Source organism: Macaca mulatta, chromosome 16 (genome assembly GCF_049350105.2).
Source record: "Macaca mulatta isolate MMU2019108-1 chromosome 16, T2T-MMU8v2.0, whole genome shotgun sequence".
NCBI lineage: Eukaryota > Metazoa > Chordata > Mammalia > Primates > Cercopithecidae > Macaca > Macaca mulatta.
The window spans coordinates 6,109,299-6,136,724 of record NC_133421.1 but is presented as its reverse complement, the minus strand read 5'-3'; the positions used below and the strand labels follow the sequence as shown (position 1 = coordinate 6,136,724).

Here is a 27,426-nt window from a genome sequence, read left to right as displayed (position 1 = left end):
AAAGGTCAACACATCTTTTTTATGTACAAATGGGTCACTGGTACAGAGGGAGTTGCTTTTTATAAATATCTGCAGCAAATCCCCTAAAAAAGATGTAATAAAAACTCTGTCTCAGCACAAAGGGCCTATCCTTCCCCAAAAGTGTTAAATTCCCGAGAGCCTGTGCTTAGCCAAACACTTGTGGGGCCTCCTGGGAAGAACAGCAGCGCTTTGGGACCAAGGCGAGAGCCTTCCCATCTCCCCGGAGAGCAGAGGTGACTTGAAGGTCATCTGTTGCCCAGGACTTGGGAGTGATTAAACTGTTTCTTCCCAAGACTTGCGGTCTTCTTTGTCAAGCTGCTGATTAAGCGGTCTCTCTGTTTCCTGGCAGTGACCCAGAGGGAGGGAGGAGAGGAACCTACAATCGCGTGAGGAAGTAAAAAACTCTGGGTATTTTGATAAAAAAACACTTGGCAATCACTGTAACCCTGTAAAGCCGATGTATCGAATTCACCAGAGGGAAAATCGTACGTTAGCATTCTGGAATCTATAAACGCAAGCATTTCTTTAGGAAGATCATTACTTAGCACCAATGTCTCTCTCTCTCTCTCTCTCTCTCATAATTTTTCCTTTTCCTCCGAACCCTTGGCTGTGATCAGCGCTGTCGGACCACAGCTCAGCAGTACTTTTAATCAGTAACACAGCTGGGCTCGAAGGGGAGTGCGGTCACACGCCACAGAACAAACAGCGCGCTCACACCAAACGGCAAGGCTCCTGGGGGCATCCTGGCTGGGGATTCGCAAGCGGACCCCCGGCCTCTTCCTGGGGCTGCTCTTTGGCACTCCAGGCTCAGGGGCTTTACTCAAAGCGACGTAGGTGGTTGTACAGCGACTGGACGTAGGTGAAGACGCACATGGGGTCCGGCTTGCGGCCCATCACCATCATGTCCTCCACTTCGATGAGGCGTTCACAGTTGGCCAAATTCCTGAAACACACAAGCCCCGTCAGAACTGCGGTCCCAGCCATCAGCCAGCCCCACAGCTGCAACAGGGCCAGGATCTCCATCCTGGGAACAGAGCTCAGCCTCTCAGCCTGCAGCCAGAGATTCCCAAGGACCCACCAGCGGGGAATTCAGATAACCCTGGCAGAACCCTTGGAATCACTGACTCCAATGCAGTGTTTCCCAAACTCCCAGATTTGTGAGCCACCTATACAATTCATAGTTTCCTTTAAATACACTTACTTTATTTAATTTGGGTTTTTTTTTTAGAGACCGGGGCTTGCTCTATTGCCCAGGCATAAGTACAATGGCACAATCTTAACTCACTGCAGCCTTGATCTCCTGGGCCCAAGTGATCCTCACGCCTTGTCTTCCCAAGTAGCTGTGATTCCAGGCATACACTACCATGCCCAGCTAGTTTTTTGTTTGTTTGTTTGTTTTTTGAGACATAGGTTCGCTCTTGTTGCCCAGGCTGTAGTGCAGTGGCACAATCTTGGCTCACTGCAACCTCTGCCTCCCGGGTTTGAGTGATTCTCCTGCCTCAGCCTCCCAAGTAGCTGGGATTACAGGTGTCCGCCACCATGCCTGGCTAATTTTGTTTTGTATTTTTAGTAGAGACAAGGTTTCACCATGTTGGCCAGGCTGGTCTTGAACTCGTGATCTCAGGTGATCCACCTGCCTCAGCCTCCCAAAGTGCTGGGATTACAGGCGTGAGCTACCACGCCCGGCCCAGCTAGTTTTTTAAAAATAGTTTTGTAGAGATGGGGTGTCACTATGTTACCCAGACTGGTCTTGAATGCCTGCCTCAAGCGATCTTCCCACCTCAGCCTCCTCAGTAGCTGGAATTACAGGCACAGGCGACCCATAGTACCTGGCATATTGTATTTAAATTTGAAGTGAAACTATATTTAAGGTTTTTTTTTTAAAAAGTAGGCTGGATATGGTGGCTCACACCTGTAATCCCAGCACTTTAAGAGGTCAAGGCGGGCGGGTCACCTGAGGTCAGGAGTTCGAGACTAGCCTAACCAATATGGTGAAACTCCATCTCTACTAAAAATACAAAAATTAGCCGGGCGTGGTGGCGAGCGCCTGTAGTCCCAGGAGGCTGAGACAGGAAAATTGCGTGGACCCAAGAGGTGAAGGTATCGCACCATTGCACTGCAGCCTGGGCGATGGAGTGAAACTCTGTCTCAAAAAAAAAAAAAAAAAAAAGTAAATATCAATAGTATATGTAACGCTGAGTTATTAAAATAAATGTAAAACTAATAAAGCAAAAAATAAATTTACCAAACATTTACCTCCTAAAAGTGCTTTTAGACTTTTTTTTTTTTTTTTTTTTTTTTTTTTTTTTTGAGACGGAGTCTTGCTGTGTCGCCCAGGCTGGAGTGCAGTGGCCGGATCTCAGCTCATTGCAAGCTCCGCCTCCCGGGTTTTTACGCCATTCTCCTGCCTCAGCCTCCCGAGTAGCTGGGACTACAGGCGCCCACCACCTCGCCCGGCTAGTTTTTTGTATTTTTTAGTAGAGACGGGGGTTTCACCGTGTTAGCCAGGATGGTCTCGAACTCCTGACGTCGTGATCCACCCGTCTCGGCCTCCCAAAGTGCTGGGATTACAGGCTTGAGCCACCGCGCCCGGCCTTTTTTTTTTTTTTTTTTTTTACTGTGACCCATAGTAAGGAAGATATTTTCATCATGATTCAGCACATGCTTACATGTATGTGGAAATAAAGTTTCACAGAAATACTTCTTTACCACTACCTGTATTTTCTCAGTGATATTTCATGTTTATTCTCTCCCCTGCCCCTCCCCAACCCTACCTCTTTAAAATGCTGGTCATGGCCAGGTGTGGTGGCTCACGCCTGTAATCCCAGCACGTTGGGAGGCCGAGGCGGGCAGATCACCTGAGGTCATGAGTTCGAGACCAGCCTGGCCAATATGGTGAAACCCCGTCTCTATTAAAAATACAAAAATTAGCCGGGCATGGTGGCAGGCACCTGTAATCCCAGCTACTCGGGAGGCTGAGGCAGGAGAAGCGCTTGAACCCAGGAGGTGGAGGTTGCAGTAAGCCAAGATTGCCTCATTGCACTCCAGCCTGGGGGACAAGAGCAAGTGAGACTTCATCTCAAAAAAAAAAAAAAAAAAAAAATGCTGGTCATGAAGCACTAAATTGATTTTACAGTCTACTAATGAGTCATATCTGGCAGTTTAAAAGATTGCTTATCACGCCGGTAATCCCAGCACTTTGGGAGACCGAGGAGGGCGGATCACAAGGTCAAGATATTGAGGCCATCTGGCCAACATAGTGAAACCCTGTCTCTACTAAAAACACAAAAAATTATACAGGTGTGGTGGCGGGTGCCTATGGTCCCAGCTACTCAGGAGACTGAGGTAGGAGAATCGCTTGAACCCGGGAGGCGGAGGTTGCAGTGAGCCAAGATCACACCATTGCACTCCAGCCTGGGAGACAGAACGACGCTCCGTCTCAAAAAAAAAAAAAAAAAAAAAAAGATTGCTTAAAATAATTGCTGCCCCACCCCCAGTCCCCCAGGGCCCTCTGCCTCCTGCCCTGGGAAATACTGGTTTAACTTCTGGCTCACTGGTTTAGACTCGTGTGTACACATGGCCTTTCACTGGGGCTCAGAGGGAGGCTGAAGGCCTCGTGGACATGGGAGGAGGAACATCAACAGTCAAGACACATCGCCCTGCGCATCTCAGCACCGAGTCCTGAAATAACAACAGCCAGCCTCTGGAATGCCCAGCCCTGCGCCCCCTGCCTCCTCTGACTCTGCTCACAGCAGGCCTGGGGCGCCTGGGCACCAGATGGAGCCGGCCTGACATTATTAGGCAGAACCAAAAAGGCAAAAACGATTGCACTCGGCCCGATGGTCAGTGCCCTTCTTTCAGCAGCTGTGTGTACTTTTGTAGTTCAGGGGGTCCCCAGTCTTTTGTGTGTTTTTTTTCCACCAATAAGCGCATGGCTGTCAGGGTTCAAATCCCAGCTCCATCTCTTCCGAGCTATTTATCTGTGGGCAATACACTTCATTTATCCAGGCCTCAGTTTCTCCATCTGTGAATTATATCCACCTTGAAAGAGTGGTATGAAAATTATAAACCCATGCCAATCAGGTGGAACAGCAAAGGACATGTCGAAAGAGCTAATAAACGTTAAAGATTAGGCAGGGCAAAGTGGCTCATGCCTGTCATCCCAGCACTTTGGAAGACCGAGGCAGGAGGATCACTTGAGCCCAGGAGTTTGAGACCAGCCTGGACAACACAGCAAAACCCTGTCTCTATAAAAAATTTTAAAAATTAGCCAGGCATGGTGGTGTGCACCTGTAGTCCCAGCTACTCGAGACTGAGGTGAGAGGATCGCTTGAGGCCAGGAGGTGGAGGCTGCAGTGAGCCCAGATTGCACCACTGCACTCCAGCCTGGGTGACAGAGCCAGACCCTGTCTCAAGAAAACTCAAACCAAAACAAACAAAAAAGTCAGAGATTATTCTTATTGCCATTTTGAGGATCATGCCTCGCTTTAAGAAGCAGGGTGGATCACAGAGAAGAGGCCTGAATGTGAAATTGAAATAGTTGAGTTCAAACCCTGACTCCTCCAATTGCTTCACTGTTCTGTGCCCACTTCCTTAGCAGAAAATCGGAATACTGACCGGGCACGGTGGCTCACGCCTGTAATCCCAGCACTTTGGGAGGCCGAGGTGGGTGGATCACCTGAGGCCAGGATTTCCAAACCAGCCTAACCAACACGACGAAACCCTGTCTCTACTAAAAATACAAAATTAGCCAGGTGTGGTGATGCACGCCTGAAATCCCAGCTACTTGGAAGACTGAGGCTGGAGAATCACTTGAACTCAGGAGGTGGAGGTTTCAGTGAGCCGAGATCGTGCTACTGCACTCCGGCCTGGTGACAGAGACAGACTCCGTCTCAAGAAAAAAAAAAAGAAAAGAAAAAGAAAATCAGAATACTACCTCTGCTGTCCCTCCCAGTGGGCCTGTTGTGAGGCTGTGATTCCACAATGTACCTTTATGCATCTTGTTCCCCAGAGAGCCCAGCCAGAGGGGAGACCCCAGTGAGTGAGACTCCTCTGACCCATCCCAGTTTGGCACGACGCACTCAGCACTTTCTACCAGGACTCACGCGGCTGTGTGCTCCAGAGACAAAGACTGTAACATTACCCGCAGACCCTGCTCTGCTGTGCTGGCTGGACGCCAGGCCTCCCATCAGAAACCAAATGTCAAGGCGAAATGGAGACATCTGTCCTGGATCCCCTCCCCACCTCCTGCTTGGGGTTGTAGCGGGTGGCCTGTAAGTGAATCCAACAGGCTTTGTGGGGTGATGAGTGGGTTTGGCCCAATGAGCGGGCACCCTTTCTCCCTGGGACAGGCCAGGGCAGGGCTCGATGTCAGGGAAGTCGGCCCTCTGATACAAGCAGGCATGTAAAGGTGCTTTGTCGACGATTAAGGATTGAAAATCTGAGTTCAGGCCGGGCGCGGTGGCTCACGCCTGTAATCCCACCATTTTAAGAGGCTGAGGTGGGCAGATCATTTGAGGTCAAGAGTTGGAGACCAGCCTGGCCAACATGGTGAAACCTCGTCTCTACTAAAAATACAAAAATTAGCTGGGCGTGGTGGCGCATGCCTGTAATCCCAGCTACTTGGGAGGCTGAGGCAGGAGAATCACTTGAACCCGGGAGGCAGAGATTGCACTGAGCCAAGATCATGCCACTGCACTCCAGCCTGGGTGACAGAGCAAGACTCCATCGAAAGAGAAGGGAAGGGAAGGGGAGGGGAGGGGAGGGGAAGGGAGGGGAAGGGAAGGGAAGGGAAGGGAGGGGAGGGGAGGGGAGGGGAGGGGAGGGGAGGGGAAGGGAGGGGAAGGGAAGGGAAGGGAAGGGAGAAGGGAGAAGAGAGAAAAGAAAAAGAGAAGAGAGAAAAGAAAAAGAGAAGAGAAGAGAAAAGAAAAAAGAAAAGATCTGAGTTCAGAGAGGCTGGGAACCTGAGTTCACCTTCCTGAGCCATCATTTCACATCTGGTGCCCTCCTTTCCACCTGCCACACAGCTGGGGCACCTCCACTCCCACACCTGCTACTTGGAGGATCCCAGGTGTGTGGGAATAGGCTCCGCACATGCCCAGGTTATCAGCACTGACAGGGGTGGCCTCAGTGGTGCCACATGTGAAGCAGGGACAGCATGAGGACTCTAGGACCTCCGCCCATCTAAACACCCCTGTCAGAAGCACCAATCACCTCTATAAAGGCCCTGCCTCAGCTTGTTCATCTCAGGGTCCAGGGAAAGGGGACCCAATTTCCTCCAAGGACAGCTCAGAACCCTCTGCAGATGCTCTGACCACGAGAAAGTTCTTCTGACATTTCTTATGCTATTTGTGCCTGTGTGTACTTTCTACCTACTGACCCCACAAGGCTATTTATTCTCAGTCTAATTTTTTCCTCCATGAAAGAACTCTTCATATGCCAGAAGAAAACCATCCCTCCGTGTCTCTTTCTCTGAACTAAATAGCTCTGGTTCCTTAACTGTCCCCACAGAGGATACCTAGGACCCACCCCTCTGAACCAGGTCTTGCCGCTCTCTAACCCACTTCACAGGAGGCCTCAGAATTGCTGAGGTGTGGTCCACCCCCCGCAGAAGACAGCAAGCTGACCCCCTCTTCATTCTAGAGGCTGCATTTACCCTCTGATAATGACCCCTGGCCCCTGTCCTGGTGGCAAGTCTTCAAGTCCAGGGTGACAGTCAAGATGGGAGCGGATGCCATGCCCTGTGTCATCCTCCACTGTCCAGATCACTGGCTTCCCCCGCAGGCAACCAGGGCACTGGGCCATGATCCATCTGTTCCCCACTGTTGTTATTTCTAAGTTGAGAACATAAGAGTGTAAGAATTCCTAGGGGAGCAGGGAGGGGTCACAATATGCAGCACGCAACCACCATCTCCTGGCTCCCTCTTTTCTTCTCCACCTGCTACCTTTGCTCTTCACCCACTTCTTTTCCTGGGGAGCTCCAAATTATTCCTCCCATAGGCAGAGAGCATTCTCTTTGAGGCACAGTTCACACCAGACCCTCAAGAGCACTTGCCTTCCACGGATCACCTGAGGTCACGAGCTCGTGACCAGCCTGGGCAGAATGGCAAAACCCAGTCTCCACTAAAAATACAAAAATTAGCTGGGCGCAGTGGCTCATGCCTATAATCCCAGCACTTTGGGAGGCTAAGGTGGGTGGATCACCTGAGGTCAGGAGTTTGAGACCAGCCTGACCAACATGGTGAAACTCCGTCTCTACTAGAAATAAAAAAAAATTAGCCGGGCCTGTAATCCCAGCTACTTGGGAGGCTGAGGCAGGAGGATCACTTGAGTTTGGGAGTCTGAGGCCACAGTGAGCTGTGATTGCACCACTGTATTCCAGCCTGGGAGACAAAGGGTGACCCTGTGTCAATCAATCAATCAAACAAAGTTCAAAGGAGAAAGTACAAATCACTTTAAATGCCATTCCATAGCAAGAACCAGAGTTAACATGGGCTGACTACATTTTTTTTTTTTTTTTTGAAATGAGGTCTCACTCTGTTGCCCAGGCTGGAGTGCAGTGGCACCATCTGGGCTCACTGCAATCTCTGCCTTCTGGGCTCAAGCGATCCTCCCACTTCAGCCTCCCAAGTAGCTGGGACCACAGGTGCGCACCACCACACCCAGCTTTTTTTTTTTTTTTGTATTTTCTATAAAGGTGAGGTCTTGCCACGTTGCCCAAGCTGGTCTCAAACTCCTAAGCTCGAGGAATCCACCTACCTTGGCCTCCCAAAGTGCTGGGATTGGAACACAGGCATGCGCCGCTGTGCCCGGCCAATCCCGACTACCATTTTCTTTTTTTTTTTTATTTTATTTTTTTTTTTTTGAGACGGAGTCTCGCTCTGTCGCCCAGGCTGGAGTGCAGTGGCCGGATCTCAGCTCACTGCAAGCTCCGCCTCCCGGGTTCACGCCATTCTCCGGCCTCAGCCTCCCGAGTAGCTGGGACTACAGGCGCCCGCCACCTCGCCCGGCTAGTTTTTTGTATTTCTTAATAGAGACGGGGTTTCACCGTGTTAGCCAGGATGGTTTCGATCTCCTGACCTCGTGATCCGCCCGTCTCGGCCTCCCAAAGTGCTGAGATTACAGGCTTGAGCCACCGCGCCCGGCCCCGACTACCATTTTCAAAGAGGCTTTGCTTGCGCCTCACATCAGTGGAGTGAGGAAAAGGCTGAAAGGGTTTTCTCCTACTCCTGTCTATTGTGAGCTTCAACTACCACAAGGGCTGGCCTGTAAGGGAGATGGAGGAGGGGTTTGCGGGTTATTTTTATTTTTTTAAGCCTGCTCTAAATGCAGACCGGGATGCCAGGACTGGGACTACTACCTCCTATCTGGTTTTAGACAGAAACACATGGGCACTACAAATAGCCTGGAAGCCCCTTCTGCTCCAACGTAACCCGTAACCCGAGAGCAGGACACATTCCCCGCAGGGCAAGCGGGAAGCCTGGGGCTGCACGTCCTGCACTCGGCCTCTGCAGAGGTGGAGAGGACGGGTACAGAAGGGTCAGGCGCCCGCCCGACTCAGCCCCTTCCATAAAAGGGGCTGGTCCTCCCTCGTTCCAGACCCTGAACACCTGTCAGGCAAGGGAAGCTCGCTGTGCTGTCAACACCGCATCACTCACACAGATTAGGCCACCGGGAATCTCTGGGACCATAAATTATCAGGTGGGGGTTGGGGGAGGGCAGCACACACCACTTTTACTCCAAAGGTCCCTGGTGCATCCTTGTGCCTTTAAGGCACTTGCTCGTGGAAATGTTTCATTCCTCACGCAAGGTGAACCCGTGGTTTGGGGACCTGTGTCCTCCTTTCCCTTCCAGAAATTGTCTTTGTCAGACCCCAGGCTCCTCTCATCCCACCCTACCTGCCCCCAGGCTGCCCTGGGGTCCTGCTGCCTGCACGACCCCGGGTGGCTTTCAGCAGCACGCGTGTCTGCTCAGCCTTTGCTGCAAACCTCAGGAATATCGCAAAACTGACAGGCTTTGCCGCAATCATCAGGGATATCGGTGAGGACACTGACAGCCAGTATCCTCAGACAGGTGTCCCTGCGCTTTCTCGCCAGCTCTTCTAACCAGCCTATTGTCCAAGAAAGGAGGTGATCCAAGCTGTTGTCCACCCCAGAGGCCCCAGGCAGGCGAGCCAGTCTTCCCAGCCCTCTCCCCCTAGTACCTGGGAGATAATCTTATGGATGAGTCATGAGGGGAGGCCTCTTCCCAGGCTCTGAGCAAACTGCCCCCCGGCCCCCGCACGGCAGGCCTGTGGTGGACGCCCCTCCCCATGCCCTCGAGTCAGCAGAAAAGCAATAACTCATCTCAGCGGCTTCATCAGACCCATCCTCCCTGCCCCCTCCACAGTCGGAGCAGGCTCAGGCCGCCGGGAGGCGGGGCCCATGGTTTTACCCTGCTGTGTGCTCCAGGAAGGCCGGAGGCAAAACCTGGACCAGCCTCCGCCGCTGCCTTCCCCTCACCCCACCGAGCTGGGAATAGAAGAAACATCTGGTTGAAGTCTAGAGGCTCCCTGAACTCAAACCTCGTGCTAGGGAAGCACAGCCTGGAATCCCTCCGGCTCTGGCTGCCAAGGGGAGCTGTGTTCCCTGCAGGCCGGGGCACGGGGCCACCACCCCATGGCCTGGGGCGTCCCTCTCTCTGCTACAGCCTAGTCTGGTCTAGGGCGGAGGGTGACCAAGGTGACCAGGGCATAAGCAGACACCACTGGACTTAGACAACGAAGAACCCTGCAAGACAGTGTGACCTCGCCGCTGGGGTGGGTGCTGGGGTATCCACCCCGATACCGCGACCCTGTGTCCTCTGACAGTCTGATTGACAGTTGCCACGTCTGGGCTTCGGCAGCTGGACCCCATCCTCAGGAGCTGCATGCTCCCTGCACCACCCATTCTCCTTGGCTCCACCTCACCATCGTCTGGATCCAGTTGCACAACACGCGCGTCCAGGGCTGTTTCTGCAATTAGGATGACAGCTAAACCCAAGCAGCCAAGACAGAAAGGCTTTTAAAGTATACAAGGAGCTCTCGTGACCCCAGGGGGCTGAGTCCAAGCGCGTCACCCAAGGCAACATAACAGGGCTGATCCCGATATTCCAAAAACTCAGGCTGAGGAGCTCAGAGCCAGTGTCGATTCAGTCGTCACAGTGAGAGCTGCTGCCCCAGAGAGGGGCGGCTGTCTCAGGTCAAAGCAAGACTTACAATATACAAGACCCGCGGGCTCTGGTTCCTTCCCTGGCCAGGCCCAGGGGCCGGGGTGGTGAGCCGGGGCCGGGGCTGGGGCCGGGGCCAGGTGGTTGGTGGTTGGTCCGGGAAAGGAGTGAGGAAGGCAGGTGAGGCCTGGGGTGAGGCTCCTTCAACCCAACAAGCCCGTGAAGACTACTTTTTTTTTTTTTGAGATGGAGTCTCGCTCTGTCACCCAGGCTGGAGTGCAGTGGCCGGATCTCAGCTCACTGCAAGCTCCGCCTCCCAGGTTTACGCCATTCTCCTGCCTCAGCCTCCCGAGTAGCTGGGACTACAGGTGCCCGCCGCCTCGCCCGGCTAGTTTTTTGTATTTTTTTTTTTTAGAGATGGGGTTTCACCATGTTAGCCAGGATGGTCTTGATCTTGTGACCTCGTGATCCTCCGGTCTCGGCCTCCCAAAGTGCTGGGATTACAGGCTTGAGCCACCGCGCCCGGCCTTTTTTTTTTCTTTTCTTTTCTTTTCTTTTTTTTTTTAGAGAAGGAGTCTCACTCTGCCACCCAGGCTGGAGTGCAGCGGCGTGATCTCGGCTCACTGCAACCTCCAACTCTTGGGTTCTAGCAATTCTCCTGCCTCAGACTCCTGAGTAGCTGGGACGCCACGCGCCCGCCACCATGCCTGGCTGATTTTTTGTATTTTAGTAGAGACAGGGTTTCACCGTGTTGGCCAGGCTGGTCTGGAACTCCTGAGCTCAGGCGATCCACCCGCCGCGGCCTCCCAAAGTGCTAGGATTACAGGCGTGAGCCACTGCGCCTGGTCAAGGACTACTCTTAAATGTGGGTACTGAGGACTCAGACCAGAAACAAATATAGTCAGTTGCAGACCAGCATCAGAGGCTGACTACACAAGGCACAAAGGCAGGGAAAGAGTAACAAGCTCGCCCTCCAGAAGACTCGGCTTTGGGGACGGCCTTACTTCTCTGAGTTTCAGAGAGCTTAGCATCCGGCAGCCCCGAACACCACTCATCTGTGCCCGGCTCCCTGCCCTGGGGGCCAGGAAGAACCACAGAGACGGCTCCTGGCCCTCTGCCTTCAGATGCGGTTCAGTCACCAAGAGGCCCTGGTGTGAGGCAGGAGGGGAGTGAGGTTGGGACATTTATCCACAGCTGCCTCCCTGCCAGGTCGCAGGGAGCTGACTGCAACCATTTGCCCAAAGCACAGCTCTTATCAGACAATCCTCCGGACCCAGGCCACGGGCTGGTATCCGCTGCACTGCTGTTATCCCGAGGCTGCTGCATGGAGCCTGGCCCACGACCTCATTCCTGCCCACGCCTTTGTAAAAAGTCCCTTTGTTAAACTCTCCTCGCCTAGTTTTTGACTGTGCCCCTGTCCCTCGCTGGAGCCCTGGCAGACAGACCTGACTTTGCCAACTCTCCTGAGACCCTTGGCCGAAAACCAAATCCCAGACTGGCTTTCCAGGTGCCTCCTGACCCCAGAGCCAACCCCAAGTCTTCACCCTAGGGGTGGGACCTAAGGAGCTAGGCATTTTCACAGTAAATGCTAGAACACCATTTAGGGAAGGAAAATCTTATTGGAAGCAAACATCTCCTTGTAAGTGGCCCAGATCGTATCCAGTTTCTTGCTAACTGGCAGCTGTGGCTCATGCAAGCAACGGCGTCTCTCCATCAGTCCAGAGAGGACAGATTCAGAGCTCTGGGGGACCCTGTCCCGCTGCCCCTCATGCCTGCTCTGTGGCTGGTCCCCCAGAGTGCGCCTCAGAAGCTGGGCACCCAGCAAAGAGGGCAGGTCCCCAGGAACAGAGCCCCCCTCCACCACTGAGTGCTGCGTGACTCTGGGAAAATCCCTCTCCAGGTCTCAGTCTTCCCATCTGCACAAGAGGTACACAGACCACATGGCCCCAGGGTCCTTCAGCTTTGCAGACAGCGGCCCCACATCCCACTCGCCCCCATGCCCCACCAGGGGAGAAGTTGGGCTCAGGGACTGGGCTGGGACTCACTCAGCCATGGTGAAGGCCAGCTCAAAGTTCTTCTGCCGCTGCGTGGGGCTCAGGGAGTTGTAGTCGAAGGCGTCGGGGAAGAAGGAGTGTACCAGGGCGCAGAAGGCCATGCCGTCGCTCCAGCTGGAGGAGAAGTTCTGCAGGTCCACGTGCTGCAACAGGGTGAGTGGGGTCAGTGCAGGGGCCCAGACACCGGATTCCTGGAGTTTCTCAGCACACGCCACGGGCAGCTAGGCACCCACTCGGAAGGCATAATTACTGTGGTTCCTACCCCTTAACCCCAACCTCAGCAGGTTCCTGCCCAGGCGGGAGAACAAGGACAGTGGCAATGCTTGGTCAGGTCTTTGGCTGGGGGTCCCAGCAGCCGGAGGGGAGCCAGGGCTCACCTGGTAGCCCAGCGTCTTGCTGCGGCACCACTCGAGCAGGATCTGCTTGATGCTGCTGGCGCTGGCCACACCGAAGCTCTGCGACCGCTTCAGCCTGGCCCGGGTCTCGCCTTTCCCCCTGCGGAGAGATGGCAGGCCTGCTGCGGGTGCCCTCCAGCTGCCATCTCCCCGTGCAGGTCTGGGGCAGGGAAGGCCATCCCTGCACCACCAGAGAGGATGCCCCCACCTGCTCTGCTCACCCAGGGGAGATGCTGGCAGCACACAGGCTCAGCTGTGCCCATGTCCACGGCACGGCCCCATATACCAGCGACACAGCCTCCTTTGATGGTATGTGGCAGGACCATCCACACCCCTACAGCCCTCCAGGTCCCGTTTATTCCCCACCCAGGAAGCAGGGGTCACTTGGGAATCCTGAGACAGAAGACCTTGGCCCACATGGCCCTAGGCCCCTGCCTTCTGCCTGGAACACCTTTCCCAGTTCCTTCCTCCCACCCCTCCTTCTGAGCCCCCCTCTTAATGGGGGGGCCTCCTTCCCTGATGGCTCTTTCCTCGCCAGGAAGGATGATTTCCTCTTCTGGGCCTCAAGGACAGTCCCTAATGGCCTAGACCAGGTTGTCTGGGGCGAGTGGGGACAAGTCATGGGTCGGTCTCCCTCACTAGAGTCAAGCAGGGACTGGCTGTTATCTTCATTATCCCACAAGGCCTGGGCCACACCCTGCACACAGCAGGCATCAATACCATGCTTGGGCCACACCCTGCACACAGCAGGCATCAATACCATGCTTGGATCACACTCTGCACACAGCAGGCATCAATACCATGCACTGACACGAGGACAGGCTGAATATGCAAAGGTGGCTTGGAGCCCGAGAATCTCTCAAGACCCGAGGTCTCTCAAGACCTAGTAGCGGGCTGGAGGCCGCTTGGCCCCATAGCATCACCTTCGGTCCTCAGGCAAGACCAACCCCACGCTGGGCCTCCCCGCTCTGGCCAGGAATCCCAGTCGCCACCCAGTCCCCGGTCATGCCCACAAACTAAAGAATCCACAACCCGTGGGGAATGTGGGTGTGAGGGCAGCCTGGGGGCACCAGTGACAGGACAGGGGACCTCGGGAAGGGAGGAGGAGAGAGGGGCTCTCACCAGGGCTTCCTGGCTCCCTGCCTCATAGCCGTCTTCCCCCAACAACTGGGGCCCCTGCCCCCCAACCTGCCCTGTGGTCCAGCCCTAACTTTATACCTTGCCCAAGAGATCTCGTCTTGGGCAACAGCGCCCTGGGGAACAGGACAGGGCTGAAACTTGCCTCCTGCACCCACTCCACCCCTGTCTGGGTCTGGGCACAGTGTGGGGACCCGGCCTATCTGTGAGTGAGCATCCGTACTTGCCCGCCGCTGTTTCCTGCTCCCACTTCTCAAATAACGCCTTCCGGGCCTGCGCCCCCGAGGTGCGGGGCAGCGTCTGCGACCTCACCAGCTCCCTGCGACGCTCCCCCTGCCGATGGACCTGAGTTGTGGCTGGCGGCTGCGGGGACACGGGCGACTGGGGTGGTGTCACCAGCGGTGGGCTGAGGAGAGAATCGCAGAGTTGGGACCTGGGCCCAGCAGGCATCACTAGCTCACCAGGCCCCTGGGTCTCCATCGCACTGAGTGTGGACAAGGCAGCCTGGACCGTGATGGGTGCTCAGAGAGGAGGCCCCCTTGCTCTGGTCCCCACCTGGTTTAGCAGGTTTTCCGAATTGCGCTGCCTGGAGGGCCTGGCCAATAGGCTCAACTTAGAAGCGACACTGGGCCCCCGATCTGGACATAAACACCCTTTGCAGGTGTCAGTACCTGGGGAGGACAAGTAGACCCCCCCCTCCACAGGCAGGAGGTGTGCTCAGAACCAGCCCCGGAGGGACCAGGCCTCCGGCCTCCACCACCATGAGAAAAGACCACCTTTGTTTTCTCCAGAACAGTTTGCCAGAAAGTCACAATTCTCCTTTTATTATTAAAGAAAAAAAAAAAAAGCCAAGCCTGCTACCCTACCCCCACCCCCAATCACAGTCCCGCTGGCTGGGGCGGGAGGTCTGCCCTACAGGGAAGGCCCCGCTCACCTGCCCCTGCCCGCAGCCCGTGGGCAGGAAGTTCCGGGCTCCGAGGGACCCCAGCTGGCTGGGATAGAAGACAAAGCCCCTGTCCTCCCCCTCCTGCCTCCTCCAGTCTTTTTTTTTTTTTTTTGAGACAGAGTCTTACTCTGTTGTCCAGGCTGGAGTGCAGAGGCACTATCTCGGCTCACTGCAACCTCCACTTCCGGGTTCAAGTGATTCTCCTGCCTCAACCTCCCAAGTAGCTGGGATTACAGGCGCCTGCCACCATGCCCGGCTAATTTTTGTACTTTTAGTGGAGACGGGGTTTCGCCGTGTTGGCCAGGCTGGTCTTGAACTCTTGACCTCAGGTGATCTGCCCACCTCGGCCTCCCAAAGTGCTGGAATTATAGACGTGAGCCACCGCGCCCGACCCCTCCTCCAATCTTTTGACTGACTTGAAGGGTCCACAAAGAAACCAGCCTGTGGCCATATTTCTCCAAATGAAGCTCTCCACCGAGGCCCACTGCCTCACTCCCCCTGCTCAGACCTTACCCCCAACCCTGCCGCCCAGTGCTCCAGAGATCCAGCCCTGAGCCTTCCGTGGAGACGCCAACCCCAGGGCTGACCCTGGGCAGCCTGCGTCCAAAGCAGAGAAGACACCTGGGCGCAGCGACCCCACGGGAACACGGGCCCTGACGCACCTGTTGCTGTGTTTGCTTGCTGTCACTGCCCCGTAGCCAGAGCTCGACACAGACCGCGTGAAGGAGGAATTATTCTCTGCGGAACAGAGAGAGGGAGAGAAGTAACAAACCCTGGCCCCAGGGAGGGTGCGCCACAGCCTCCCTTCCTGTGATCCGGCTCTGCCTCGTTTACCCGGCATCACTGCAAGAATGAGCTAACCCTCTGGGCTAAGCCGGCCCTGCCCCAGCGGACAGTGGAGGAGAAAGGAGGATGGGCACACGCAGCAACGACATCGAAGAGGTCTTTTCAACTGTCCTACTCGAGAGCACAGAGCCCAGGGCCCGAGCCGTGTATCCAGCGAACACTGCTCCCAAACCCTCCCTATAGAGGCCCACAGGGCTTCCCCCAGGACATACCGTGGAGGCCTGGCCACAGGCCCAAGTCAGGCCTGGGGCCTTGAGGGAGGGAGGGAGGGAGGGGACGGTGCCCAACGTGCAGGGCAAGAGGCCACCTTCCAACTGTGGCCTCCACCTGTAATAAAAGCCATGGTCGCACCACCAGGGGATAACGCTATTTCACAGCCTCTCTGGGCAGGAGCCCAGGAGGATGGGCTAAAGGAAGGGGCAGACATGGCAGGCAGAGGCAGGGCTGGGCTTGGCTCCTCGCTTTCCAAGTCACCCACCGACTCCCCCTCCCTAGCCCCGGTCCTCCCTCTCCCATCCCAAGGGGAGGTCTGCCCCAAGACTGCGCTCTCCTGCTCATACCGCCAGGACTGGGAGTCCAGGGCGTGGTGGCCTCGCTGGGGCTTGGGTTGAGGCCCCCCAGGGTGGCAGCAGCCGTAGGTGACAGAGCCGCTGCTGAAGTCTCCCCAGAGAACCTGTCAGAGACTCGGGTGACGGCCGTGACTGGCTGGTGGGGCAGCCGAAAGGAGAGGCTCACAGGGCGAGGCCTGGGGGGATCTGGTGCCGAGAAGGTTTGGGCAACCTCGGGGGATCCGTTGCCTGGACCTGTAACATGTGACCAGTATGGGTGGGTGGTCAGCCGTGGCAGCCACAGAGTTCTGAGACCTCCCAGACAGGCTCTAGCCTCCCTGGACCCTCCTCCCACCTCCTACAGGAAGGCCTCCCTGACTGCTCCAGCCTCCCTGGACCCTCCTCCCATCTCCTACAGGAAGGCCTCCCTGACTGCTCCAGCCTCCCCGACCTCCCGTTCCAGGGATATCTTACTGCTCCAACCAGAGTTGATTTTTCCCAGCTTCCCCTCATGGCTGGCTTAATAAATACTAGTTGGCTCATGAGCCCACTCTCTACCCTACTCAGTGCTTAGAAAAGTTCCTCAGCCTCTACTTGCTTTCCTGGAGAAACGGGAGCGCTTGCTACCTCCTGAGATCTCCCAGCTTCCCTCTGTGTGTCACAGGTTCTACTGAATGACACTGCTCTCCTGGCAGCCTCTCTCCCCGCTGGGGTTCAGGATGGAGTGCGCCCCAACTCAGGCCAAGGGCTGGCCTGGTACAGAAGATACCTGACCAGGGCCTTACTTAACCCCCAGACCTACCCAGCCGCCCCTCCTCTGCCCACAGCCCTACCCCTACCTGCCCCCGGCTGGTGCCCATTTTCCATGATGCACGAGCTTGAGGTCTTTCTCATCTCCGACTCACTGGCCTCGTCATGATCCAGACTCTACAGAGACACAAACGTCACCGAGGCCCCATCAGCCAGGGCCAGCTGCCCACCCCCAGACGCCCCTGTTCTGGCCAAACACCAATCATGTTGAGAGAAAACAGCCCCCAGGAAGCCAATGATGGGCCAAGCCACACAGCAAAAGCTGGGATGGTCCCACTCTAACTGCTGAGCACCTGAGACCCTGGGAGGGAAACGTCTGCACTGGGCTCCTCCCAGAGTCCCAGAAAGCTGAGGACAGAAGTCAAGATTCAGGGTTCCAATGACGTTAGGCTGCCTCACCCTTTCCCCCAGGCTGGCCCAGATGGTGGGGTCAGGAGTGCCTGGCCCCCCGCCCCTCTCAGCTGGGCCAGGCCAGCCTGGCTGCCCATGCCGGGGCAGCAGGAACCAGTGGCACCAGGTCCTTCTGGGCCAACAATGCGCCACAGAGCCCCGATCACGCTGAGGCCTTTGCCTGGGAGGCAGGGACACAAGATTCACCCGGCTGTGCAGCGTGCAAAGCCCTGACCAGCTCCGTGCGACTCATCCATCCCAGCTGGGCGGTAGTAGTGGGTGGGGCAGGTAGAGGCAGACAAGACAGCCAAGGCCAAGAGCCACTGGGGAGCCTGGGATCCAGGCTGTGCTGCCACCCACCCATGTGACCTGGGCCACATCGGTTCCCCTTGGGGTCTCACTTTCCCCGTTTGAGAAACGGGAGCAGCCTAGGCAAGTGCCATGTGGCATCTACCAAACATCCAGCCCTTTTTCTGGGCACACCACTTAGAGCAACTGTCCTCCTAGGTAGGTGCTGCCAGAGCCATTTGACAGATGGGACCTGAGGACTCCGAGAGGGCATGTGCCCTGCCCAAACTGATACAGCAAAAAACAGCTGGGACGTGTGGCCAGGGGAGAAGTCCTCAACCTTGGTCCTGCCCTCCTCCCAGTGAGGGCGTGTGAAGGGCTGAGAGTGTCTGTGGGGCTGGTGGGGGCTCCACCATGAGCCCAGGACGAGCGGCTTGAGAGGTCGGCTGTGCCTCTCCCAGATGCCTCCTGGTTTACAGGTTCCCAGGCAATAATGATGCATCCCTGGACCCAGATGGCTCAGCTCCCTTTGCAACCAATGCGGGAGGTGCCACCCTGCGAGGGGGATCAGTATGGTAGGGGAGCCAGGCTGGTGAACACAGGGGGCCATGCCAGGATAAGGATGCCTCACACAGGCTTCATCCAACCCAGTGGGGCAAGAAGGGCTTCTCAGAGGCAGGGGTGCCTGAGCCACATCCAGAGTGAGCCCAGTGGATAAGCAAGGGAGGGCATGGCCAGCAGAGCGATTAGTGTCTGCTTTTGCAGAGAGACATCAAAAGCACAGGTATCCTGATTACACCCGTCCAGGACTCAGGTAGATGGAGAAGTGCCACGCCGCCCAAGCTGCCTGCCCTGGGTACTTGGCGCCTTAGACAAGAAGGAGCCCAAGGTCCTCAGCTCTGTGTTTCAGGAACACCCTTCAGGAGATGCCAGAGAGTGGAGACCAGATGGCAAGACACTTCACTAGTCCTGGGCAGGAACCCGGGGAAGGGAGATGGGGCACTGGGAGGGCCACAGGCAAGAAAGACTCGGAGCTTTGGGGGAAAAGGGATCCGGCCGGGAGACTGGGTGGACGTGGGAGAGGAACGGTGCCAAGCCTCTCCCAAGTCCAGGCATGGTGGGTCAGGGCAGGTTTAGGGGGTAAACGAGGGTTTCAGTTGGGACATGTTTAGTGCCTGGGGCACCTGGAGCATCAGGGAGCTGAGGAGGTAGCTGGATTTCTAAGTCTGGAGTTTAAGAGAAAAGAAGGATGAGCATGGAAAACCAGGAGTCAGGGCATCCATTGGGCTCCTGGAAGCCCAGCAGAGGACGAGCAGCTTGGGGGCCCTGGGATGAGGCCCCCACATTTCAGGAAGCAAAAGAGCAATCTGCGGAGGATGAGGAGCAGCCAGATAGGTAGGAGGAGCCCTGAAGAATGGTGAGAAAACCAAGGCCAGGAAGGAAGGGAATCAAGAAGCCAGCCATGGCGCCGGGTGCGGCGGCTCACGCCTATAATCCCAGCACTTTGGGAGGCCGAGGCGGGTGGGTCACCTGAGGACATGAGTTCAAGACCCGCCTGACCAACGTGGTGAAACCCCATCTCTATTAAAAATACAAAAATTAGGTGAGCATGGTGGTGGGTGCCTGTAGTCCCAGCTACTAGGAAGGCTGAAGCACGAGAATCGCTTAAACCCAGGAGATGGAGGTTGCAATGAGCCAAGATTGCACCACTGCACTCCAGCCTGGGCAACAGAGGGAGACTCTGGCTCAAAAAAAAAAGGCCGGGCGCGGTGGCTCAAGCCTGTAATCCCAGCACTTTGGGAGGCCGAGACGGGTGGATCACGAGGTCAGGAGATCGAGACTATCCTGGCTAACACGGTGAAACCCCGTCTCTACTAAAAAATACAAAAAACTAGCCGGGCGAGGTGGTGGGCGCCTGTAGTCCCAGCTACTCGGGAGGCTGAGGCAGGAGAATGGCATGAACCCGGGAGGCGGAGCTTGCAGTGAGCTGAGATCCGGCCATTGCATTCCAGCCTGGGCGACAGAGCGAGACTCCGTCTCAAAAAAAAAAAAAAAAAAAAAGAAGCCAGGTGCGTCCAAAGGCAGCCTGGGGTCGAGGAAAAGGTGAAGAGAAAATCCAACCAGGCATCCATTGGGTTCAGCAAAAGAAGAGGTCATGGGTGATCAGAAGCATGGGGCGGGAGACAGGGGGGCAGGGGACAGGAGATGGCCTAGGGGAGAGGTCCCAGGGAAATGAAGACAGCACAGTAACTAGCCCTGAGCGGAGCCGGGGGAAGGGGTCTGAGGAGTTTTTCCAGAAGGAAGAGGCAAGACCAATTTATAGGCTGAGAAAGGTGAGCGGACCATCTGCAGGGTGGGGTCACTGGAGAGCTCAGAGCAGACAGGACCCAGAGCTTGGGAAGAGCCAGCCTTGGAGAGGAGATGACCCCTCAGCTCTTGATTCAAGAGTGGGAGGAGGAGAGCCCAGGCCCGTTCTTAGGAACGCAAGAAAAGCACGGGGCGTCGCCCAGCACGCAGAGCAGAATGGGTGCCCGTAGAGCCACGCTGTGGCCGTGGGGACCATGTCGGCAGGGGGAGGAGAACCAGCCAGTCCAACTGGAACCCCGGCCCCCAAGGTCACCAGGCTCTGGGGTCTCCATGCCCCCCCACCCACCCTGCTCTCGTCTGACAGGTTCCACAGGTCCAGGCAGGGCCCTGGCGGGGAAAGACTGAGGGTGAAACTATTTTCCCAGGAAATAGGTATCTCTATGGGGGTGGGGGGGTCCTCCACAGATGCCTGTCCCTGCACGTTGCAGCCCCCTCAACAACCCCCATGATGCCCCAGGGGACCAGGCACTATACCAGACCGGGAAGTAATTTCTCTGCTGGTTAGATCCCTGCTAAAGGTTCTCCCGCAAAGGGAGGAGGGAAAGGGGCTGGGCTAATGCAGGCTGGGGTGTGGGGCTGAGCCCAGACTCCCAAGCTCCCCTGCCCTTCCCCTGTCCCTCACCTGGGGAAAGGGCTCTGCCCGTGCCTTAGGTCAAGGGGCAAGGGGCTACTCTGAGACCACCCTCCAGCCCATCATCACACAGACGGGGAAAGCAAGCCAAGGGGAGGCGGGTGGGGAGGAGCCCCTAAACCCACACCATGGCTAAAGGTAGTGGCAGAGCCAAAGTATGGGAATCAGGTCTCCTAACCCAATCCAGGGCTCTGTCCACAAAGCGCTCTGGCCTTCTACGGGCCAGAGAGGACAACTCAGGGCAAACTTGTCTTCTAGGACCTGGGTCAGTATGAGCCCCAGCCCCGCGGGATCTGTCTTAGCCAATGAGGGTGAGGAAAAGTCAGGGGACTGGGGTCACCCCCCGGGGGAACTTCACAGAACTCAGAGCTCTTCAGCCAAAGGGCTGGGCTGGAACGAGCTGTTCCCGCAGAGCCCCCAGTGGGCTACTGCTGTCCTTTGGTGGGGGCAGCCTGCCGGGGCCCTGCGGAAGGAAACCAGGGAGGGGCCTCCGTACGCTGGGACCGGGGCAGAAATCTGGGACGGGGCAGAAATCGCCGGAGAGCCCTGAGGCTGGGGACAAGTCCTGTTGAGCTGGCCTGGTACCTCCCCCAAGAGTCCCCACCTCGGCTTTGTTTTGAGAAGGGGGAGGTCCCCCATGAGGGAGCCCAGGCCTGGGAGACTTACGGGAAAGGCGGAAGGGTGATGAGTTAAGTCTGATTTCAGGGACCTTCTTATTGGAAAAGCTTTTAGACATTTTTGTGGGGGAAGGAAGACTATTTCAGAACTTCTGGGGGCTGCCTGACCTGCATGGGCCCATCCATGGGGACGAGGCCCACGCAGGACCAGAGGCCCATCCTGAGACAATTCACACTGCTGACCCGGCCCTCCTCCACTCACGCCACTGTTTGAAAAGACTTGATTCAAACTTCTCCCTAAAGCATTTAACTCTCTTATCGCACAGTGTGTCTGGGAAAGGAAGGCAGATAAGGCGAGTGTGGTTTCTTTCATGGTCGGGCCTCTGACACGGGGCTCCTGGCAGCTGTTCCTGGGGCCTCCGCTGCCTCTGGCACGGGGACCCAGTGGCTCCAGCTCAGCTGAGGATGACATTTCCAGGCCACAACTCTGGCCCAACCTGCTGGGGCCTGGGCCTGGCCTCAGGCTGCCACCATCCACCCCAGGCCCCAAGCTGACTCCCGGCTCCCTGCTCCCAGCCAGACAGGATTACTTGATCAAGCCTTCCCACACTGAGTTCAGGGCACATTTATGTGCTGGAGACAATCTACCTCCAATCCTTCAGTCCCCAGTTTGAAAGCAACTGAGTCTCTAAATGTCATCATTTGTTACAGAGGAGCGGCATGACTCTAACCTCTACAATGCCAGGTAGTACAACCATCCCTGGCTCATGTGGATGGGATGAGACTGCCCCACCCAGACCCCCACTACACAGACACAAAGTCTGAGAGGTCAGACACCCAGCAGCCTGGCGTGCGGCTGTGACTCTCTGTCCGTGGTCCACACTCCAGTCTCACCCTGAGCCCTGGCTCCGTGTGACCAACCTCTTGATCACGTAGTGTTGGTCACAGCACACGAGGTAGAGCACGTGGATGGCTCCACACAGTCCCTCCTCTCAATGCCGGACACTGGCCTGGAGGCTGTGACAATGCTTCCGAGATGGAACACAGCAAGCGAGATGGGGATTGGTGCTTCTGGGGTCAGCCCGGCGGCACCTGCCTCAGGCCCTGGGAGCCAGGGCTCAAGGGGTGCAGAGCCTCTGACCCAACTGGCGACTGTAGCCATGCTCCATCCACAGTGCTCAGCTACCCTTGCTGCTCATGCCCCTGGGTGCCTGGGTCTCCATCCTCACTCCCCAACAGGCTGATGTGTCCTCGCTGACCTCAGCCTCTTCTTGCAGGAGGGCTCCCTCTCCGGTTTGCTAAGAGTGGGCTCTCGGGTCCTCCTCACTCCCTGGCAGTTCCCTGGTCTGGTTTTTATTTCCTTCAGACTCTTTGCCTCTGCCCAGAGAGCTCCCTAATCTCCAGGCTTGCTCGCTGTCTGGGGCACCAGATCCATGAATCCACCTGCTCCGGGACAGCTTCACCTGGAGTTCCCATAGTCCCCTCACGTTCAGCATGACCTGGGTGGAATCCAGCATGTCCGCCCAGATCAGTGAGCCAGCAGTCTCCCAAGTCAGGGCTCCCCTCTGAGACTACCCCGTCTGCTCATTCCCCCTCCGAAACCCTGTCCAAGGCAGCCCCGCTACACACCACGGCCATGGCCCAGCTCAGACCCTTCCTTTCTCCTTGGACCATCACAATTAAGTTACCCATCTCCAGCCACCCTCCACCTTCCATCCACCCCTAAGAAGGCTTGCCAGACACAAAGAAGACTCTCGTCCCGACCTTCACCCTCCAACCCCTGACCAAGAGGACCAGCTTGGTGCTAGTGAACAATGGCTAATCTCCATTGACAAAAATCACGACTAGAGAGAATCCCCTCTTTCTGTGTGCATGTGTGTGTGTATGCACATATACACACACACACATCTACATGTATATGTGACTCTGACATTATTATTTTTTAAAATTTGGACAGCTGTTCCTATGAGCAGACAAACAGCAAATGCATGTTCAAATAAAACCTCAAAAACAACCGATGACACAGTTGATGAGGCACATGTGAGCTCACACTTGTGATTTTAGACCGTGGTCATGTAGAGTGTCATGTTCATAAGACAGACTTAAGTGTATCCACATTTCCAGACACTTCACACGGAGCACTGGGACGCTCCCGGGTTCTGCCACCAGGGCATGTTTAAGAACTTCTTACAGGCTGGACAAAGCCCAGCTCCTCTGCCCAGCACACTAGGGGCATTTGCTACTGTCCACTCCACTCGCATAGCTCGAGGCTGCACGCTCACCAGTGAGTACTTTCAGCCTTTCTGAGGCTTTGTGCATAGCCCCCACCCCATCCCCATCTGCACCAGTAGCAGCAAGCCCCAGGCCCCCAGCACAAAGCCTTGCTGGGATACCCACTGAGAAGGGACTAACTGCTGTGTTTGGAGCAAAACATCTCTGGCTGCCCAAACTTGGTATAGGACCATCTCCCAGCCTAGACGGGACCTCCAGGGGGAAGACCCAAACTGATGCCCTCCTCCAGGCCCCCTGAGGTCCAACCCAGCCCACAGCAGGAAATCTGAGTGCCCCACGGATTGCACCAAGGAGAGAGCAGGTGCAGGCTACACAGCCCCAGATCCTGGGAACCTAATCCCAGAGCGCATATCTGATCAGGATGGAAAATCTCACCCAAGGGCCACTGCACACACCATGGAAACATTCTAACCGCTCTGGGTGGCCCATGCGCAAGGTAGTGACTGGTCCACGTCGGCCTCCGCCCCATCCCCACGTGGTGTGGGCCTCTGGCTAGTCACTAACCCCAGAAATCTAGCACCGCTCAAGGCTGGTTTCCACTTCTCTGCCTTACAGTAAGGGATTTGCCCCCTGCGATGCAGAGTTCCCAAACACCGCTGCTGATCGCGCCCCCTCGGCTCCCCTCCCCACCCATCCAGGGGCCTGAGTTCTCAATCTGGGTTAATCAATAACCGGAGCCGTCAGGCCTCAGTGAAGCGGCAACGCAGGGGAGCGGGAGCGTGAATGGACGGTGGGGGGCAGGCAGGGGTGTTGAACATTCCAACACGCCCCGCGTGGCCCCAGGCATTGCCGAACAGTCAGGGGCCGGACTTCGGAGCCCAAGCCCTTGGTGTAATGGGACAGGGGAGAGAGGGAGACAGGACTCTGAGCAAACAGAGTCTGGCTCTAAAAAAGGGAGGGGGACCAAGACAGGTGCAGCTGACAGGCTAAGCCGTCCTCCTCCCGCCCTCTCCAACTCCGGAGGGCCGGCAGGACCCCATCACCTAGTCCGAGTGGCCGGTAAAGGACCCAACCCCGCAGACGCGGACGGACGCAGGCAGTCGGGGCGAAGGGACGGCACCCGGCTCGGAGCCCCACTCCCTGGCGCCAGGGCACGCGCTCCCCCGGGCTCACCTGGCCGCGGCCGGACAGCGAGAAGGTGGCGTGGCTGGCGAAGCGTGCGCTGCCCAGGCGGGGCGCGCGGTCGGGAACCCCGGGCGCGGGCGGGGGGCTGGGCGTGCAGGGAGTGCCGGGCGCCGGGGACATCCCGCTGGCCAAGCCCAGCGCATCCACCTGGCGCGTCAGGCGCTCGAGCTGCGCCTGCAGCCGCTGGTTGTCCCGCTGCAGGTCGGCCACCGTGCGCGCCAGGGGACCGGCCAGGCGCACCGCCTCTGCCACCCGCCGCTCCACGCCGCGCTGCAGCCCCTGCATGTCCTCGTGCAGCGCGCGCACCGCTCCCTCCAGCGCCGCCTCGTAGCGGCCCAGCGCCTCGCGCGCAGTGCGCGCCTCCTGGGCGTCGGGGGCCGGCTCCATGGCCCAGAGGAGCGCGCGGGTCGAGAGCGGGCCGGGCGGAGAGAGGATCAGCCTGATGGCCGCGACTGGCCGTCGGCTGCTGGCTTCGCCCGAGGGGCGGCCGGGGAGGCGGGCGCGGGGCGGGGCCTCGGGGGCGGGGCCGGGGCTGACTCCGGGACACCCCCAGCCCTGGAGACCCGCAGGACGGTGCGGAGGGAGAGCTCGCCCAGCCTCTCCTCTCCCCGGCTCCTGACTGAGCCCTGTGACTCCGGAGGAGCGGCGTGCGGCCTGCGGGAGGGGCGGCGGGCCCACCCGAAGAAGGCCCTGGTCCCCCGTGGACCGGCGAGAGCACACCCGGGCTGACGCGTTCGCTCGTAGCTGTCACCCGCAAGGCCCAGGTTCTGCCGGGGGCCGAGATTCCCGCTGCTGGGGACACCTACAGCTTCCAGAGCTGCCGCCCTCCCCCGCAGGGCCCTCCCTACGCAGCGGGGAAGGCTCTCGCAGGCACACGCTCACCTGTGGGACCTTCGCCTGGAATTTCTTGCACCTGTTCTAAGACCTCAGGGAGGAGACAGGTGGTGAGGTCCCCCCCACCCCCGACTCTGCAACTATGCGCTCTCCCCTCCCACCCCTACTCTGTATAGCAAGATCTTCGCGCCCTTCCCACTAGTGGTCGGTAGAGGCTCCCGCCCCACCAAAGGACCTCCATTAGGAGATCCTGGAGAGGCTAAGGGCAGACAGGGAAAGAAGGGTGTGCTACAGCTGAATCTCCAAATCCTGGAATGGGTGGCTTTGCGACTAATCGCCCCCTAATCGCCCCCTCACCCAGTGAGAGTCTCAGTCACTGGCCTCTACCCACAGGCCAGGGGTCCTACCCCTATTCCTTCTCAATACTCTTCATGGTTGAACCCAGATAGTTCCCCCTTCCAAATGCACACCCCCAACCATCACCGGAAAATGGAAGAAGGGAAACAGGTGTTGCTTTAGGACGATGGGATGATGGGCAAAGCTAACTCTAAGTTTTCACTGTACCATAAAGCTGATTTAACATAAAAATGGGAACATATCCTCCTTTGTGCAAAAAACCCTTCCTAATTGGCCTTCTTTTTCCCAAGCCTGGCCTGCCCAAAAGAGGCCCAGAGGCTGGGCAGGCACAGCCAGCTGACCTGCAGGAAGGAGAGGTCTGAGCTCCCAAGGATGTTTGGAGCCCACAAACCCTCCTGGACTGGCCATCATTGCCCCAAAGGAACTGGAGCAGCCTGACAGATGCTAAATGCTGGTTCCCTCCCCCGCCTCCAGCCCCAAGGGGCCAGGAAGGAACACTGGGTTACCTAATCCAAGGAGCCTTCCAGCAATTATTTCATGAGAAAGTCAAATGCCAAAAGGCGTGCATGCTGCATGTATGTGTGAGCATGTGTGTGCGTTCCAAGTAGCCATCTGGACGGGGTAAGCCAAACTGCTGCCCGAATGCTTTCTCCAGGTGCAATCTTTAGTAGCAGCCTCCAGAGACCCTGCGGCTGCTCTCACCGAAGACAGCACTCATAGCCCCTCCAGGTCTCAGCACAAGAACCTGGAGTTCAAAAACCCTGGTCTCAGCCACAGAAGCCCAGTCCCTTCCCTTGTAAGATCCAAGGAAGGACCGTGTGGAGAAGCCTTGAGAGGGACTGGACAGGTTGGTCTCCAGCCTTCTCTCCATCCTCCGGGAGAAGGCAGGCTGGCTGGGCCATGGGTGGGAAGCCTGGCAGGGAGGAGGAGGTGACAGATTGTAGAGCCCGGCTGCCTGGGATCTGTCTACACTCTCCAACCTCAGGTTAGTTATCTGGTCCCTCCTGAGCCACATGGGAATATGTAGGAGGAACTTCTTGGCGACGGGGCATGGCTGTTTCTGGGCCTGAAGGAGGGACTCTGTCAAGGGCAGAGATGGGGGTTCACTGTGGGTTCTGGGAAGGCAGATGGAACAAGGCCATCCCCCTTGGCTCCTTTTTCTCAGCAGTCAAACCCCCCCAAGTCAGTAGCTGGACATGCACCTAGGAGAGGAGAGAAGAGCCAGGAGCTCGAGGAAGAGAGTGATTCTGGGGCGGGAAGGGGACGGGACGGAGGGTCAGCACCACCCTCCGACCTGGCTCCATGACAGATGGACCGAGGCTGCGGCTCTGTTCCCAGGCCCAGGGGCTCCTGTGAGCCTTCCCTGCAGGCCCCTCCCCCACTGTCCTCCAACTCTGCTCCTGCCCAGTACCAGGCTGCGAGGGAGGTGAGGGCCTGTGAACCTGGCTGAACTCCCTGCACATTCACCAGCCCTGATGTCAGCAAGCAAGTGGAGGCCAAACTCCCACCAAGGCCTGGGGGCCCTGGCGCCTGCCCTTCCCGCTCCAGTCTCCTGGCTCTGCCCCCACTGCTGCCCGCCGGCC

The 27,426-nt window shown here is 57.0% G+C and overlaps 1 protein-coding gene across 6 annotated transcripts; it reads right to left on the bottom strand.

The window, feature by feature from the left end:
• On the bottom strand, positions 1 to 25,728 carry SMTNL2 (smoothelin like 2). 6 transcript variants are annotated; one of them, XR_013405966.1, is made up of 8 exons: positions 24,641 to 25,551; positions 16,972 to 17,059; positions 16,145 to 16,387; positions 15,401 to 15,476; positions 12,877 to 14,198; positions 12,638 to 12,755; positions 12,252 to 12,403; positions 1 to 964 (listed from the first exon to the last, which is right to left on the bottom strand). XR_013405966.1 is itself a non-coding variant. In XM_015118327.3 (8 exons), exons 2-8 carry the CDS (start codon positions 17,024 to 17,026, stop codon positions 838 to 840), a joined length of 954 nt encoding a protein of 317 aa, XP_014973813.3. In that variant the 5' UTR covers positions 17,027 to 17,059; positions 25,535 to 25,728; the 3' UTR covers positions 1 to 837. The 6 variants fall into 6 exon arrangements, 4 of the variants coding, with proteins under 4 accessions (XP_014973813.3, XP_001094503.3, XP_077826185.1 ...); XM_015118327.3 differs by having other exon boundaries at positions 14,016 to 14,198; positions 25,535 to 25,728; XM_001094503.5 differs by having other exon boundaries at positions 14,016 to 14,198; positions 24,641 to 25,552.
• Positions 25,729 to 27,426: the final 1,698 nt, after the last annotated feature.